The 18,037-nt window shown below is 36.2% G+C and overlaps 1 protein-coding gene across 1 annotated transcript in view; it reads right to left on the bottom strand.

Annotated features, from left to right (window-relative positions):
- CNTLN (centlein) overlaps positions 1–18,037 on the bottom strand; it is a 337,062-nt gene that overhangs the window by 238,348 nt on the left and 80,677 nt on the right. Inside the window, exon 3 of the mRNA XM_061199082.1 lies at positions 16,425–16,509. Within this exon, the coding sequence (XP_061055065.1) occupies positions 16,425–16,509 (85 nt within the window). The remainder of the gene's footprint in view (positions 1–16,424; positions 16,510–18,037) is intronic.

Raw genomic sequence — 18,037 nt, 5'->3', positions numbered from 1 at the left:
TATATGAAACTTTTATTTCATCTCTGTGTACACTGGGTCATGAAGTAAAATGTATTTTTTTCAGTGTGGGGATCATATTAATAAAACATTGCTCTTGATTATTTATATTAAGAGGTGGCATTACTAGTTCTTGGCTATATGCACTTCAAGAGTTCTCATAGCGCCACATGTGCACCAACATGACGCTCAAGCTTGGTAAGTTTTCACAAATGAGGTATATAAATGGTACCTCATATTAGTTTTAATTTGTATTTCCTATTTTAATTATTAGGGCATATCAAAATGTGTTTGACATCAATCAAACAGCATAAAAACAGATGCATAAACATGGCCCATCCACAATTCATAGCCTATTTTTCTTTTCTCATCTAAGTCTCAGCCTCCTTCAAGATTCAATTTCTACCTCCTCAATGAAGCCTTCCCCAGCTATCACAGTAATTTCTGCTATTTCTAAATTTCTGTATTGCCTACATTATTCATCTGACACATAACAAATTACCTAGTCCTACTGATTATCTATGTACTCATACTATCTCCCAAACTAGATTATAGTAAATGTTTATGAATGAGACTGACACTGAATGATAAATTCAATCATATGAACACTAAGACTGAAATACCTACAGGCCTATCCTTTCAAAGGAGAAATGACAAAAATTGAGCATCCTCATCTATTCTGGAGACTATCAGGAAGGTGCGACACTAGATCAAATGATTTAAGGTTCAGAAGGGTTTGCCCAATAATGTGAACTAAACTTAACTTGACAATATAAATGACACCAATAGCAAGCCTTTTCATGAAAATTATTTAATATATTAAAATGTTGGCATTTGAGTGAATTTAGTAATCCACAGGACAAATATAGACTTAATTTTTAAATAAAAACACAAAATACAGTGGGAACTTAGTTAACCAAAACTATCAAATTTTGATAATTAGTTTAATAACTGGTATTATATATTATAATCATTAAAGTAATAAGTCAGACAAAGATGTACTCCCAATGGAAGAGGACTGATAAACTCTCAAAGATCTGTTAAATTTTGTATAACTGAAAATATTTTCCTGATAAAATATACCCTCAATGATCTAGTTTCTATAATGAAAGCACAGGTATATATAGTTACAATTCATTTATTTTGTTTTCTTTCTTATTGAGGTATAGTTGATTTATAATAAATTATATAAGTTTCAGGTGTATAACATGATTCATAATTTTTAAAGGTTATACTCCATTTATAGTTATTATTCAAAATGGCTATATTCCCTGTGCTGTACAATATATCCTTTTAGCTTATTTACATTATACATAGTAGTTTGTACCTCTTAATCCCCTACACCTATCTTGTCCCTTCCCCCTTTCCTCTCCCCACTGGTAACCACTAGTTTGTTCTATGTGAGTCTGTTTCTTTTTTGTTATATTCACTGGTTTGTTTTATTGTTCAGATTCCACATATAAATGATATCATATATTATTTGTCTTTCTCTGACTTACTTCACTAAGCATAATACCCTCTAAGTCCTAAATTTAGCTTCATGAAACCTTTTCAAACAAACTTTTCTGGATACAGTAGAGTACATTCTTAATGTATTCTTAATGGTCTGCCTTGAGTTAATATTAAAATAGCAAATAGAACTCAGAGGAACCATAAAGCATAAAGAGTGACAAGAGAAAGTATGTCTCAAACAAATAATTTATTATGGATAAGCCATGAAATGAATAATTCAAATCATGGTCAAAAGAAGTCTATAGAGTAAGAAGAGAATGATAGTGAATATGAAGCATTTTTGAAAAAAAGTGGGGTGTGGCAGCAGTGGCATAGAAGACCTAAAACTGTAGGAGGCAATACTTGAGCATAGTTAATATATTATTTATATGACCTACTTTCAAATGCACATAAAAATTTTAATAAAAAAACAGAGAAGTAATGAAACCACAACAACTAAAACAATGGCAAATGGAGAAAGGGGAAGGGGTGAGAGAATTAAATGTACCTGAGAACCAAAACTTATCTATGAGCTTCCTAGAAGGTAAGGAAAAAGAGAAATATAATGTTTAAAAAAATCATCTAATTGAATACAATACACTTGGTTATTAGCAGAGTCATGTTATCTAATACAATACTTGAAGGAAAAATTTATTACAAGATTTACTTTATAACTAACAGCAACAAAGGTAAAGCGTAGTCTTACCAAAAGAAGATATATGGCAATTTTTATACTATTATCAATAAAATATGTTATATTATTAGATTGTTCTATGAAAGTTTTTCTGCAACTAGCTAAAACAAATTGTATGTGTGACTTTCTAGTAGTTTGACTAGAAACATAGTTAAGATTTAAATAAACTAAAGGAATCATCATTCTTAACTGTTACTCTATTCCACAGACTACAAGTTTGGAAAAGTAATGGCTATTGAACATTACTCAGTGGAACAACAAAAACATAACGGAGGGACTTCTGGCTTCCAATCCAGGATGTAGGAACTTGGAAGTTGTCTCTCCTTTTCACACAACGTGAAAAAAGCTGAGCAAACTGAAAATCAACACCTCTTCCTAGAATCATCAGAGAACTGAGGTCATAGGGCAAATTGCTGTTCCCAAAACTAGAGAGACAGGCAGATACAGAGAATGACAATTTAGCACAGCAAAAACCCAGAAGAAAGGAAACTCCATGGAAACCAGTAACAGGGTAGGAAAATCAAATTTGCAATTAACAAATTACTGGAGGATCAGTGTGGACATGTTTGAGAGTTAAAACGTCTGGGAGGGCCCAGTCTAGAGGAGTTCCCATAAATTCGTGAATTCTACACACAGGAGCACGATCAGATTGTCACCGTGAAGATCAGAGAAAAGTCCCTTCCTGCTTTCTGTGGGGGGAGAGGGAACACAGACATTTAAGAATATGCCCTAGTGGGGAGGAGTCAAGACGGCAGAAGAGGAGGACGTGGAATTCGTTGCTCCTTGCAAGTACATCAAGAATACATCTACAAATAGAACAATTCTCATAGAGCACCTGCTGAACATTAGCAGAAGACTTCAGAACCTAAAAGGACAAGAAAAATCCCCTCACAACTGGGTAAGATGAAAGAAAGAAAAAAAAAAGAGGAATCAAAAATGGGACCAGCAACCCTGGCGGGAAGCTGAAGGTGAGGAGAGTTCCCCTCAACTCAGAAATTCTAACTCCCTCATGGTGGGGAAATCAGCTGGGACAGAAAAGGACCTTCGGGGGAATCAAAGGAGAAGCAGCCATTGGTCAGTGGAAGGCAGGACAAAGTAAGAACTGCACACATGGTCTACACCACAGCTCTGTGCATTCCAGCCTGAGTCATGAGTCACCTATTGCAAACAAGGTCTGGGTGCTTGAAAATCGGGTTTGGAATGAGGACCCAGGGAGGGGACAGCTGTTTGCTACGAAAAGACAGCCTGAAGGGACAAGAGTAAGGAGCTCTAGAACCACGAAAGTTTGTGGGAAAAGTTCCGGACACCATAGAAGCAAGGCATCACTCTTGAGTGGCATGCAAGGGGCGGGGCCACCATTACAACCCCTTTGCAGCCGGCTTCTGCCTCCGCGGGCACAGCAGAGGGGACGGGAGTGACGGAAGCGCAGCCAGGAATGCCCATAGAGGAAGTGTGGTCTGCCTGGAAGGTGAAGTGACATTGGTGAGTGGCGCATGGGGGCGGGGCAGGGCAGCCACCACCCTCACACGCCAGCTCCTGCATCCACGGGTACCAGGAGGGACTCCCACCAGAGCCAGTGCGCCACAGTCTGTTGCAACTGCCTGCTGGTCCCTGCCACCGCAGGCAACTCGCACACACCCCAATTGTGGCCGCCCCCCAACTGTAGCTGCCGTACCCCTCCCCGGCCTGAGTAAGTGTGACCCAATCAGCTGCGGCTTCTGCTCCCTCATGCCTGGGCAAGGAAGGAAGGTGGCACACACGCAGAGAAGGGATCAAAACCGAAGCTGAGCCCCAGGGGCAGTGCAACTAAGGAAGAGGAATGGAAATCTTTCCGTGCAGCTGCAGAAGCTGCGGATTAAATCCTCAAGATCGGGTTGGTAAATCTTGCGTCTGTGAGATACCTGAATAACGAGTGTTCCAACAATTGAGTTCAGTGTAGCCTTCACAGCAGTGGACTTTGGGGGCAAGTACACGCAGGAGTCAGGTCAGGTCAGACTCTGAGCTGGCCCCACAGTGCCCACAGCAGGTGCAGAGACCTATGCAGAGGTATTGGAAGGCCTCCCTGGGAGGCGGGGATTGGCTGTGGCTCACTGTGGGAGCAAGGACACTGAGAGAGGATGCCCCAGGAAAATATATTTATTACTGTTATGCTTTTATTGTTTGTTTCATTTTGTTCAGTTGTTGGTGTTGTTGCTTTAATTATTTTTTATCTTTTATTCTTATTTTTAAATTTTTTTAATATATATATTTTTAATTTTTCTATTTTTATTTTACTTTTTGGTTGTTTTGTGGTTTTTTTCTGGCTTTGGTTCTTTGATTTTTGTTTTATTTTATTTTTATTGCTTTCATGTGTATATTTTATGTTTTCTTCACTTTTTTGCTTGCTTCCTTTCTGTTTTATTTTTCATTTTTTGTTCTTATTACTTTAGTCCATATTGATTTCTCTCATTTTTGAATTCTTTTCTTTGTTTGTTCTCTAATTTTTTTTTCTGTGTGTGTGTGTGTTGTGTTGTTGTTCCTGCTGTTCGTTTGCTTTTGTTTTTGCTATTTGTCTTGGGTTTTATTTCTCTGTTAGTTTTCTTTACTTTTCCTTTTTTTTTCTTACTTCTCTGGCCACACTGTGCAGCTTCCGAGGTCTTGGTTCCCTGGCCAGGGGTCAGGCCTGGACCTCCGTGGTGGGAGCACAGAGTCCAGCATGCTGGACCACCAGAGAATTCCCAGGCCCAGGGAATATTAATTGGAGTGCGCTCTGCTGGAGGTATCCATATCAACACCAAGACCTGGCTCCACCCAACTGCCTGCAGGCTCCAGTGCTGGACACCTCACACCAAACAACCAGCAAGACATGAACACAGCCCCACCGGTCCACAGACAGGTTGCTTAAAGCCATACTAAGCTCAGACTCCCCAAAACACACCACCTGATGCGGCCCTGCCATTAGAGGGAAAACACTCAGATCCACCCACCAGAGCGTAAGCAACAGTCCCTCCCACCAGGAAACCTACACAAGCCCCTGGACCAACCTCACTCACCAGGGGGAAGACCACAGAAGCAAGAGGAACCACAACCCTGCAGCCCACAGAAAGGAGACCATAAACAAAGCAGGTTAGACAAAAAGAGATGACAGAAAAATATGTTGCAGATGAAGGAGCAAGGTAAAATCCCACAAGACCAAATAGATGAAGAGGCAATAGGCAATCTACCTGAGAAACAATTCAGAGTAATGATAGTAAAGATGATCCAAGATCTTGGAAACACAATGGAGGCATGGATCGAGAAGATAAAAGAAATATTTAACAAGGACCTAGAAGAACCAAAGAACAAACAATCAGTGATGAACAGCACAATAACTGAAATGAAAAATACCCTAGAAGGAATCAATAGCAGAATAACTGAAGCAGAAGAACGGATAAGTGACCTGGAAGACAAAATGGTGGAAATAACTGATGCAGAGCAGAATAAAGAAAAAAGAATGAAAAGAAATGAGGACAGTCTCAGAGACCTCTGGGACATTAAATGCACCAACACTCGAATTATAGGGGTCCCAGAAGAAGAAGAAGAGAAAGGGAAAGGGCCTAAGAAAATATCTGAACAGATTATACTCAAGAACTTCCCTAACATGGGAAAGGAAATAGCCACCCAAGTCCAGGAAGCGCAGAGAGTCCCATACAGGATAAACCCAAGGAGAAACATGCCAAGAGACAAGTTATCAAGCTAAAAAAAATTAAATATGAAGAAAAAATATTAAAAGCAGGAAGGGAAAAGCAACAAATAAACTACAAGGGAATTCCCATAAGGTTATGAGCTCATTTTTCAGCAGAAATGCTGCAGGCCAAAAGGGAGTGGCAGGACCTATTTAAAGTGATGAAAGGGAAAAACCTACAACCAAGATTACTCTACCCAGCATATATCTGATCCAGACTCGACGGAGAAATCAAAAGCTTTACAGACAAGCAAAAGCTAAGAGAATTCAGCACCACCAAACCAGCTCTACAACAAATGCTAAAGGAACTCTCTAGGCAGGAAACACAAGAGAAGAAAAAGACCTACAAAAACAAACCCAAAACAATTAAGAAAATGGTAATAGGAACATACATATCAATAATTACCTTGAATGTACATACATATCAATAATTACCTTGAATGTAAATGGATTAAATGCTCCAACCAAAAGACACAGACTGGCTGAATGGATACAATAACAAGACCTGTGTATATGCTGTCTACGAGAGACCCACTTCAGACCTAGGGACACATACAGACTGAAAGTGAGGGGATGGAAAAAGATATTCCATGCAAATGGGAAACAAAAGAAAGCTGGAGTAGCAATACTCATATCAGACAAGATAGACTTTATTATTTTTATTTTATTTTATTTTACTTTTTGGCTGCTCCAGGTGTTACTTGCAGCAGGCAGTATCTTCGTTGCAGCATGCAGTATATTTAGTTGCAGCATGCGCACTCTTTATTGCAGCATGCGGGCTTCTCTCTAGTTGTAGCACGCGGACTTCTCTCTAGCTGTGGTACATGGGCTCCAGGGCACGTGGGCTCTGTAGTTGTGGCATGCAGACTCCAGAGCGCGTGGGCTCTGTAGTTTGTGGCACGCAGGCTCTCCAGTTGAGGCTCAATAGTTGAAGCGTGCGGGCTTAGTTGCCCCACGGCATGTGGGATCTTAGTTCCCCAACCAGGGATTAAACCCGCATCCCCTGCATTGGAAGGTGGATTCTTTACCACTGGACCACCAGGGAAGCCCGAAGATAGACTTTAAAATAAAGACTATTACAACAGAAAAGGAAGGACACTACACAGTGATCAAGGGATCAATCCAAGAAGAAGATATAAGAATTGTAAATATTTATGCACCCAACTTAGGAGGTACCTCGATACATAAGGCAAATGCTAACAGCCATAAATGGGGATTTGACAGTAACACAATAATAGTGGGGGACGTTAACACTCCACTTACACCAATGGATAGATCAGCGAGACAGAAATTAATAAGGAAACACAAGCCTTAAATGACACATTAGACCAGATAGACTTAACTGACATTTATAGTACATCTCATCCAAAAGCAGCAGAATACACTTTCTTCTCAAGTGCACACAAAACATTCTCCAGGAGAGATCACATCCTGGGTCATAAATCAAGTCTCAGTAAATTTAAGAAAATTGAAATCGTATCAAGCATCTTTTCCAACCACAACGCTATGAGATAAGAAATCAATTACAGGGAAAAAAATGTAAAAACCATAAACACATGGAGGCTAAACAATATGCAACTAAATAACCAAGAGATCACTGAAGAAATCAAAGAGGAAATCAAAAAATAACAAGAAACAAATGACAACAAAAACACGACAAACCAACACTTATGGGATGCAGCAAAAGCAGTTCTAGGATGGAAGTTTACAGCAATACAATCTTACCTCAAGAAACAAGAAAAATCTCAAATAAACAACCTAACCTTACATCTAGAGCAACTAGAGAAAGAAGAACAAACAAAACCCAAAGTTAGTAGAAGGAAAGAAATCATAAAGACCACAGCAGAAATAAATGAAATAGAAAGGAAGAAAACAATAGCAAAGATCAATAAAACTAAAAGCTGGTTCTCTGAGAAAATAAACAAACTTGATAAACCTTTAGCCAGATTCAACAAGAAAAAAAGGGAGTGGACTCAAATCAATAAAATTAGAAATGAAAAAGGAGAAGTTACAGCTGACACTGCAGAAATACAAAGGATCATAAGAGACTACTACAAGCAACTATATGCCAATAGAATGGACAACATGGAAAAAATGGACAAATTCTTAGAAAAGTACAACCTCCCAAGACTGAGCCAGGAAGAAATAGAAAACATAAACGGACAGATCACAAGTAATGAAATTGAAACTGTGATTAAAAATCTTCCAACCAACAGAACTCCAGAACCAGAAGGCTTCACAGGCAAATTCTATCAAATATTTAGGGAAGAGCTAACACCTATTCTTCCCAAACTCTTCCGAAAATTGCAGAGGGTAGAACACTCCCAAACTCATTCTACAAGGCCACCATCACCCTGATAGCAAAACCAGACAAAGATATCACAAAAAAGATAACTATAGGCCAATATCGCTGATGAACACAGACACAAAAATCCTCAACAAAATACTAGCAAAATGAATCCAACAACACATAAAAAGGATCATACACCATGATCAAGTGGGGTTTATCCCAGGGATGCAAGGATTCTTCAATATACGCAAATCAATGTGATACACCATATTAACAAAATGAAGAACAAAAACCATATGACCATCTCAATAGATGCAGAAAAGACTTTTGACAAAATTCAACACCGATTTATGATAAAAAACTCTCCAGAAAGTGGGCATAGAGGGAACCTACCTCAACATAATAAAGGTCATATATGACAAACCCACACCCAACATTATTCTCAATGGTGAAAAACTGAAAACATTTCCTCTAAGATCAGGAACAAGACAGGGGTGTCCACTCTCACCACTATTTATTCAACATAGTTTTGGAAGTCTCAGCCATGGCAATCAGAGAAGAAAAAGAAATAAAAGAAATTCAAATTGGAAAAGAAGAAGTAAAACTGTCACCATTTACAGATGATATGATACTATACATAGAAAATCCTAAAGATGCCACCAGAAAACTACTAGAGCTAATCAGTGAATTTAGTAAAGTCACAGGATACAAAATTAATACATAGAAATCTTTTGCATTCCTATACACTAACAACAAAAGATCAGAAAGAGAAATTAAGGAAACAATCCCATTTACCATTGCAACAAAAAGAATAAAATACCTAGGAATAAACCTACCTAAGGAGGCAAAAGACCTGTACTCAGAAAACTATAAGATACTGATGAAAAAAATCAAATATGACACAAACAGATGGAGAAATATATCATATTCTTGGATTGGAAGAATCAATATTGTGAAAATGACTATACTACCCAAAGCAATCTACAGATTCAATGCAATCCCTATCAAACTACCAATGGCACTTTTCACAGAAAAAGAACAAAAAAATTTACAATATTTATGGAAACACAAAGACCCCAAAGAGCCAAATCAATCTTGAGAAAGAAAAACAGAGCTGGAGGAATCAGGTTCCCTGATTTCAGACTATACTACAAAGCTACAGTAATCAAGACAACATGGTACTGGCACAAAAACGGAAATATAGATCAATGGAACAGGATAGAAAGCCCAGAGGTAAACCCACGCACCTATGGTCAACTAATCTATGACAAAGGAGGCAAGGATATACAATGGAGAAGAGAAAGTCTCTTCAATAAGTGGTGCTTAATAAACTGGACAGCTACTTGTAAAAGAATGAAATTAGAACACTTCTTAACACTCTACAAAAAAAAAAAAAACTCAAAATGGATTAAAGACCTAAATATAAGACTGGACACTATAAAACTCTCAGAGGAAAACAAAGGCAGAACACTCTGTGACATAAATCACAGCAAGATCTTTTTTGACCCACCTCCTAGAGTAATGGAAATAAAAACAAAAATAAACAAATGGGACCTAATGAAACTTAAAAGTTTTTGCACAGCAAAGGAAACCATAAACAAGACGAAAAGACAACCCTCAAAATGGGAGGAAATACTTGCAAAGGAAGCAATTGACAAAGGATTAATCTCCAAACTATACATGCAGCTCATGGAGCTCAATATCAAAAAAAGAAAAAACCCAATCAAAAGAATGGGTGGAAGACCTAAATAGACATTTCTCCAAAGAAGACATACAGATGGCCAACAGACACATGAAAAGATGCTCAACATCACTAATTATTAGAGAAATGCATATCAAAACTACGAGGTATCACCTCACACCAGTCAGAATGGCCATCATCAAAAAATCTACAAACAGTAAATGCTGGAGAGGGTGTGGAGAAAAGGGAACCTTCATGCACTCTTAGTAGGAATGTAAACTGATACAGCCACTATGGAGAACAGTATGGAGGTTCCTTAAAAAAGTAAAACTAGAACTACCATATGACCCAGCAATCCCACTACTGGGCATATACCCTGAGAAAACCATAATTCAAAAAGACACATGCACCCCAATGTTCATTACAGCACTATTTACAAAAGCCAGGACATGGAAGCAACCTAAATGTCTATCAACAGAGGAGTGGATAAAGAAGATGTGGTACATATATATACAATGGAATATTACTCAGCCATAAAAAGGAACAAAACTGGGTCATTTGCAGAGACATGGTTGGACCTAGAGAGCGTCATATAGAGTGAAGTAAGTCATTAAGAGAAAAACAAATATCGTACATTAAGACATACATGTGGAATCTAGAAAAATGTCACAGATTATCTTATCTGCAAAGTAGAAAGAGAAACAGAGATGTTTCTCTGTATGGATACCAAGGGGGAAAGGGTGGGGGTGGGAGGAATTGGGAGATTTGGATTGACATATATACACAATTGATATAATGTGTAGAAGAGATAACTAATGAGAACATACTGTATAGCACAAGGAACTCTACTTAATGCACTGTGGTAACCTAAATGGGAAGGAAATCCAAAAAAGAGGGGATATATGTATAAGTATAGCTGATTTATTTTGCTGTACAGTAGAAACTAACACAACATTGTAAAGCAACTATACTCCAGTAAAAACTAATTTAAAAATAAAATAAAATAAAATATGCCCTAAGTATATATTTCTTAACAAGGCCTCTCCTCAAAAGAAATTATTTTACCCGAGCCTGCTGGGATTTTACCAGAGACTAACCAACCCCCAGGATGTAAAAACCCAACTCCAAAACCCTCTAGCTTTCCAATCTTTCCTAAGGGAGAAAAAACTGAGAAACACTTGTGAAGGTCAGAGCCTAGGGGCACAATCTCACTAAAACACTGAGACCTAAACATAAGACTATGGAATACTTCCCCTCCCCAGACACCTCACAATAGGTTTCATCAATAGGGCTTCTGTATAATAAAAAGGTAATACACCTGAAAGAACTTTGTGTTTCAGATGATATTTAAGAAGTCTCTCAAGAAACCCAAATAAAAAGGACACCAAAGCAAACGTTAGCCTTTGCTAAACAAACAGTAAACACAGCCTAACCCCTAGCAGATAAACATAAATCCTCACACTAAAGGCCTATTTCTCTCAGTACATTTTACCCATTTGGTTAATTTTATGTGTCAACTTGGTTAAACCACTGTACCCATGATAACCAGTTTTTAATCAAACACCAGTCTAGATGTTGCTGTGAAAGTGTTTTGCAGATGTGATTAACATTTAAATCAGTAGACTTTGAGTAAAGCAGATAACGCCTCCATAATGTGAATGGGTCTCATACTACCAATTTAAGAACTTAAAAAAAAGAACTAATCCTCTGAGGGGGAAGGAATTCTGCCTCCAGAATGCTTTTGGATTCAGTTGCAATATCAACTCTTCCCTGGGTCTCCAGTTTGTTATGCAGAATTTAGATTTGCCAGCCCACAACTATCAATACATGAAACAATGCCTTAAAATCAACTTCTCAATCTCTCTCTGTCTCTGTCTCTCTCTCATATCTTTATCTATCTATCTCTACACACACACACACACACACACAAAATTAGTTCTGTTTCTCTGGAGAATCCTATTACAGACTTTGTTCCTGTTTAGGACTTCAGTCTTAAAATTGCAAGGACTTGGATTCTGCCAACGACCTGAATAAGCTTAGAAGGAGATTCTTCCCAAATTAAGCCTCCAGATAAAAACATAACCCAATCGAAACCTCAATTACAATCGAGATAATGAGCAGAGGACCCACCTAAACTATGCCCAGACTCCTGACCCACAGCAATTTAATAAATGTGTACATTCTTTTAAGGCTTTAATTTGTTATACAGCAGGAGAAAAACTAATGTACCACAAGATATTTTCCTATAGAATTTATAATAGAAAATAATAGAGAAAATGGTTATGAAACATAAACACTGGAAATCTTGACAGTATAAAAAATATAACCAACAATGCTAAGAACAGGAAATTAAGTCCTCCAATTACTCTCTCTAAGTTCACTTTAAAATGCAGGAGAAAGGATGAATAAGTAAAAATATGCTAATTTTCTCATTTTTTTTTACAGTATGCAGTTGAGAGATACTATCTATACTTTTTAGAATATGTTAGCATCAAGATGTATAGTGTTCAAAGACAAATATCACATGATATCACTTATCTGTGGAATCCAAAAGAATGACACAAATGAACTTATTTACAACACAGAAACAGACTCACAGACATAGAAAGCAAACATTGTTACCAAAGGGAAAAGGGAGGGATGGATAAATTAGGAGTTTGGGATTAACAGCTACACACCACTATATATAAAGAAGATAAACAACAAAGACCTGCTGTATAGAACAGGGAACTATATTCAATATCTTGTAATAACCTACAGTGGAAAATAATCTGAAAAAATATATATATACATATATGTATACACACATATATATAACTGAATCACTTTGCTATATACCTGAAGCTAACATAAGATTGTAAATCAACTATACTTCAATTTTAAAAAGTATAGTGTTAAATATAATATATAAAATAATAAATTTAATCACTAGAAGAACTGATACAGACCCTAAACCTTCCAAATTATCAACATAAGAGTGCATGCACATATACACACACATACACACACACACAAATGAAGAGAAGACAGATATGTGGCAAATTTTAAAAAGACAAAGAAAATACTAAAGCAGAAAGCATAAGGTCAATCAGAGAACAAAGATCAAATAAGTATATCAGATCTTACGCAGATGGGATAAACTTACCTTTAAAAAGGTAAAGAAGTATATATTGAGTCAAGACACAAAGTTCAACCAAATAGTATATACAAGAAATTCATCTAAATATGCAATGTTAAAGGATGAACAAATATATAACGAATTTAACTGAAAGAATGCTGGAGGAAAGATAATAGTTTAAGAAGAAAATTAAGATATAATCTGAATGACTAAAAAGATGAAAAACTTAGAATAAATGTATTAAATCTTGTTATCTTCTTGATCTCATGGTCTCCACCTTCAACTAGAATTCTGTTAACTCAATTAAGTCTTTTGTATTGTGTATTTTAATTCCTTCTCCACTACTTTCAAATATTTTGCCTAACATTTTTTAAATGCAAAATTTTCTTTCTCTGCACTGTTAAATTTCCTCATTTGTTTCCATTACTTTCTAAGAGTTCAGTGATCTCTTAGAATGTCATATACCATTCCACTTGTGTTGCTTTCTAAAATCACTAAAAACTTCGTGATTGGTGAATTTAATATTTTTTCACAAACCCCATGAATTTTGTAACATTTTACATTAACCACCTTTTGCTTCTTGAAACTCTCCTCTCTCAATTCATGACATATGATATACTTCTCTCTTTCTACTTCTCTGAACAGTCTTCATCTCTTTAACTGAAACTTGTTCTTCCTCTCACCCATTAATAATATCAGCAAATATCTAGTTCTTAGAATTCTGTTTAAAGTCTTCCCTCTAACTATAACATTAAATATCTATATATCAAGGAGAAAACTCCTTCCCAAGGATTGGATCCATGCTTTCAATGGTTTGCTTAAAAATCTCTAAATGGAATTCCCACCAATAACTAAAACACAAATTGTCTAAAAGAAGCTCAGAAGTCATCCTCACAGTCAGTTGTACCTCTTTATAATAACCCTCTTTCTGACAACAACGCCACTGCTCTCCTGGATTCTCCAGGCTGAAAACCTAAGAGTCACTTTCAAATTACTGTCAGTTCCTTATGGTTCTAATTTATATATCTTTAATTTTTGCAAAACTAATAGTTCAGGTTCATGTCATTACTCTTATACTATGAAATAATCTCCTTACAGATCATTCTACTTTCTGCTTTTCTTTTTCTAATTGTATACTGGATTATCAGTTTTATTTTCAGATATTACAGATTAATTAATTTAAGTGAATGAAAAGCTTAGATAGATTCCTTTGGCCTGTAAGTCCAACTACTTCATTCAAGCAATCAAGGCCTTTCCTTAATACAGGTCCAATATAACATTCATCTTATCTCAGCCTACACGGCTACATATTATCTATGAAACAAACTATAAATTTCAGTATCACCCAAACATACTCTACACTCCTACCTTCAAGAATTTTGCCTGATGTTCACCATGGGCAAATCCTCCTATAATCTCTACCGATTAAAACCATTTGAATACCTTAAGACCTCTCCACAGAATTTAATCTCTCCTTCCTTCGAATCTTTATAGCATTCTGCCTGTGATTCTCTCATGGCACTTAAAATACATTGGTTTTATTCAATTTAAGTCACACATTTAAAAATATTCAAAGAGCATCTATTATAAATCAGGCAATATGGTAAATATTAGATGTTGGGTATACAAGGCTCCCCACCCTCACAGAACCTTAATCTAATGTAGCAAAATATGGTTACTTGCACCTCACTTTTATCCCCACCCTACTGCTCATAGAGACTTAGAAATCATTAAAGGCAAGAAATTTAACTCTGAATTTTCCACAGTACCATCACAAGATAATGTCTACATTTAATACAGCAATTTGTTGAATTAAACTGAAAATATACCCTGTAGAAAGTGACAACCATTATTGCACAAAAATATACATGGTTTAGGCTAAGAAATTAAAGGCCCTAGAAAACAAATTAGGTGCCTAAAAAACAAATAACTTCTCTCATGGGCATTTAATATTTTATGAGCTAAACGATTCTACTCAAAAAGTAAATAATGAAATAATATCTACCCAAGGAAAAGGAAGTAGAAAAAGAATTTAGCAAAGACAAAGGAAAAATATATTGTCATTTAAGAAAGTCAACATTTTTTAAAATGTTATGCTATTATTATGTAGACCTGGTAAACTGAGCATTCCCTAAAGTATTGCAAACTTAATGCCAAAGGATATCAAAAAGAGTGCCAAAATCCATTCTCCCCCACAGAACAGACTTGTGGCTGAGGAAGAGATTGCTCAGCCTGGATCTACATTTTCCCAAATCCCCTGAATCTTGTGGTGGCCATGACTGGTTTTTCTCAATGAAATGCTGGTACAAATGATGTTTGCCACTTCCAAGTCTTAACATTGTATCTATTAGGCAGCTTAGACTAGCCTAATTAATATACAAGGCATATGGCAATATTTATTTATTTTAAAATTCATTTGGATATTGTTTGATATTCGAGTGGCAAATACAACTGTTTTTTCCCAAAATAAACTAAAAAGTTATTTTTAAAATTTTATCATTATAGCACCAATTATGACATTTTCATAAGGAAAATACAATGCTGGAAAAGGTATAAATTTCAAATTTATATGTCATATAGGAATCTATATTCAATTTTAGAACAAGTTCATATGGATGTACAGAATGAAAAAATTATTTAATCTTTTATCTACATTAACTTCCATTTTTAGTCCTTTAATAAAACAACTTAATAACAATAACCAACCTTAGATGAAAGTTCTCATGATTGTTTAATTGGCTAGGAAGGAAAATAGAGTAAGAAGTCGGAAGAGCATTAGGTGCCAGAAAGAACCTTCATTTAATCTAGAAAATACAGATAATTTAGCCTATAAAGAGCTACTGGGTATAAAATGAATTTAAATATTATATCATGATATAGGCCATTCTTAAATTTCTTTCACCTTTATTTTTAAGATGTTAATACCTTGAAGATTATTCCTGGAAGCAATGACCACATGGATTTTTGTAGTGATAATATACTGAGTATATAATTACATATAATTTAAAATATATAGTTATATGTAATTGTATAATTACAATTATAGAATTGTATAATTTGAAAATGCAAGTTTTCAAAAGATCAAATAGAATCATCCCAGTTGTTAAATCTTTTCTACAAATTAAACCGTTTTAAAATTTCTAAGTTTCAGAAGTGAATGATAAGTGTTAAAAAAAAAAGCAGATTTCAACAAAAAGTGATTGATAGTTACTACTATAAAATTACAATATCATCTTAAGAGTTTTATTGTATAAATAACATAGTCTATTAATTCAGAAAACAAAGAATAACTGACTAAAGTACTATAGTAATTTGACTATAGTAATAGTTTGACATAATGACCCTGATATTCTTTATGAACATTATTGCAAAAAAATTTTTAAATATTTGTAAAGACCTACTACCTGGAACAAATATTATAAATTTAGTATTTTCTGTTGTAACACCAACCTGTTCCAATTCTTGTATTTTAGCATCCTTGACTTGCAGAATTTCTAAAACTTTTCTGTCTTTTGCTTCAGATTTCTGTTTTTCTCTAGAAACAAAAAACATATATATTGAAAGTTTATTAGTCATAATTGGTAGCCAATTCTTTAAATTTTCACATCCTGATAATGAGTTTAACATTAAAATATAGAAAATTAAATTATCGGAAGTTGACAGCCCTTTCAGAATTAATCAGAAACCATATGGCAAGTGACAACAACTTACAACTGCTGACAACTAAGACAACTTCATACTAAAAAAAAGTTTAGTTTCTATATTTAGATGTATTACAAAACATATTAAAACACATTTAATCTTGATTACAACAGCCACTATATCATAAATTTAAAATAATTACTGAATATGTTAATATGCTCTTGTTAATGTAAACACTTTATATATGTAATTATGTTAAGAATAAAATAGTTATCATTTTTTAAGTAAAAGCCTCAAAAGAGAGAAAACTAAAGACTTACTAATAACCAACATTAAATAAATGGGGGGGACTTCCCTGGCGGTCCAGTGGTTAAGACTCCTCACTTCCAATGCAGTGCGCACAGGTTCAATCCCTGGTCGGGTAACTAACATCCCACATGCCATGGGGTGTGGCCAATAAATAAATAAATAACTCGGGGAGAACTGTATTGGGTGCTCAGTTATATTTTTTTTAAACTTTAAAAATAAGTAAAATAAATAGAAATCTGTACCTAAATCACTCATGAATCACAAAGTATACAGGTAAGAAGAAAGAAAGAACCCTTACTTAAGAAAGAGATGAAGCAAAGGAGTTTAGAAGGCACAGGGGATATTAGAATTAAGAGGCACCAATCATAAAAGCATACCACTGCTGGTGACCAAGATGGCAGAGTAGGAAGACCCTGAACTCACCTCCCTCCCTGGACAACATGAAAATTACAACTACTTATGAAGCAACTATTTATGAGAGTAAACTGAAGACTAGCAGAAAAGATACTCCACAAATAAAGACATGAAGAAACCACAATAAGATAGTTAGGAAGGGTGGAGACACAATATAGTCAGAATCCACACTCCAGGATTGGTGGCCCCCAATTGGGAGGATAATCACAATTTTAGAGGTCTTCTCCAAAGAGCAAGGGATCTGAGTGCCATGTCAAGCTCTCCAGCCCGGATATCCTACACTAAGAAGATGAGACCACAGAACATCTGGCTTTGAAAACCAGTGGGGCTCATGTTCAGAAGAGCTGGAAGCTATAGGAAACAGAGATTCCACCTTTAAAAAGCATGCACAAAATCTCACATAGTCCAAGTTCCAGTGCAGAGGCAGCGGTATGAAAAGAGTCTGGATCAGATCCACTTGCTGGTCTTGGAGAGCCTCCTGGAGAGGCAAGAGGCAACTGGGACCCCCTGGGGGACAGAGATGCTGGTGGCAGCCATTTTGGGGGACTTGTTCTACTGCAATAACACCAGCACTGGCAAGTACCATTTTGGAATCCTCCCTCTACCCTACTAGCACCAGGGGACTTGGCACCCACCTGTGGGCTAGCACCAGCTGTAAATCACCCCAGGCTGCACAGACAGCTATGCAAGGACCCAGC

Source organism: Eubalaena glacialis, chromosome 9 (assembly GCF_028564815.1).
Source record: "Eubalaena glacialis isolate mEubGla1 chromosome 9, mEubGla1.1.hap2.+ XY, whole genome shotgun sequence".
Taxonomy (NCBI): domain Eukaryota; kingdom Metazoa; phylum Chordata; class Mammalia; order Artiodactyla; family Balaenidae; genus Eubalaena; species Eubalaena glacialis.
This window is presented reverse-complemented; position numbering and strand designations above follow the sequence as displayed.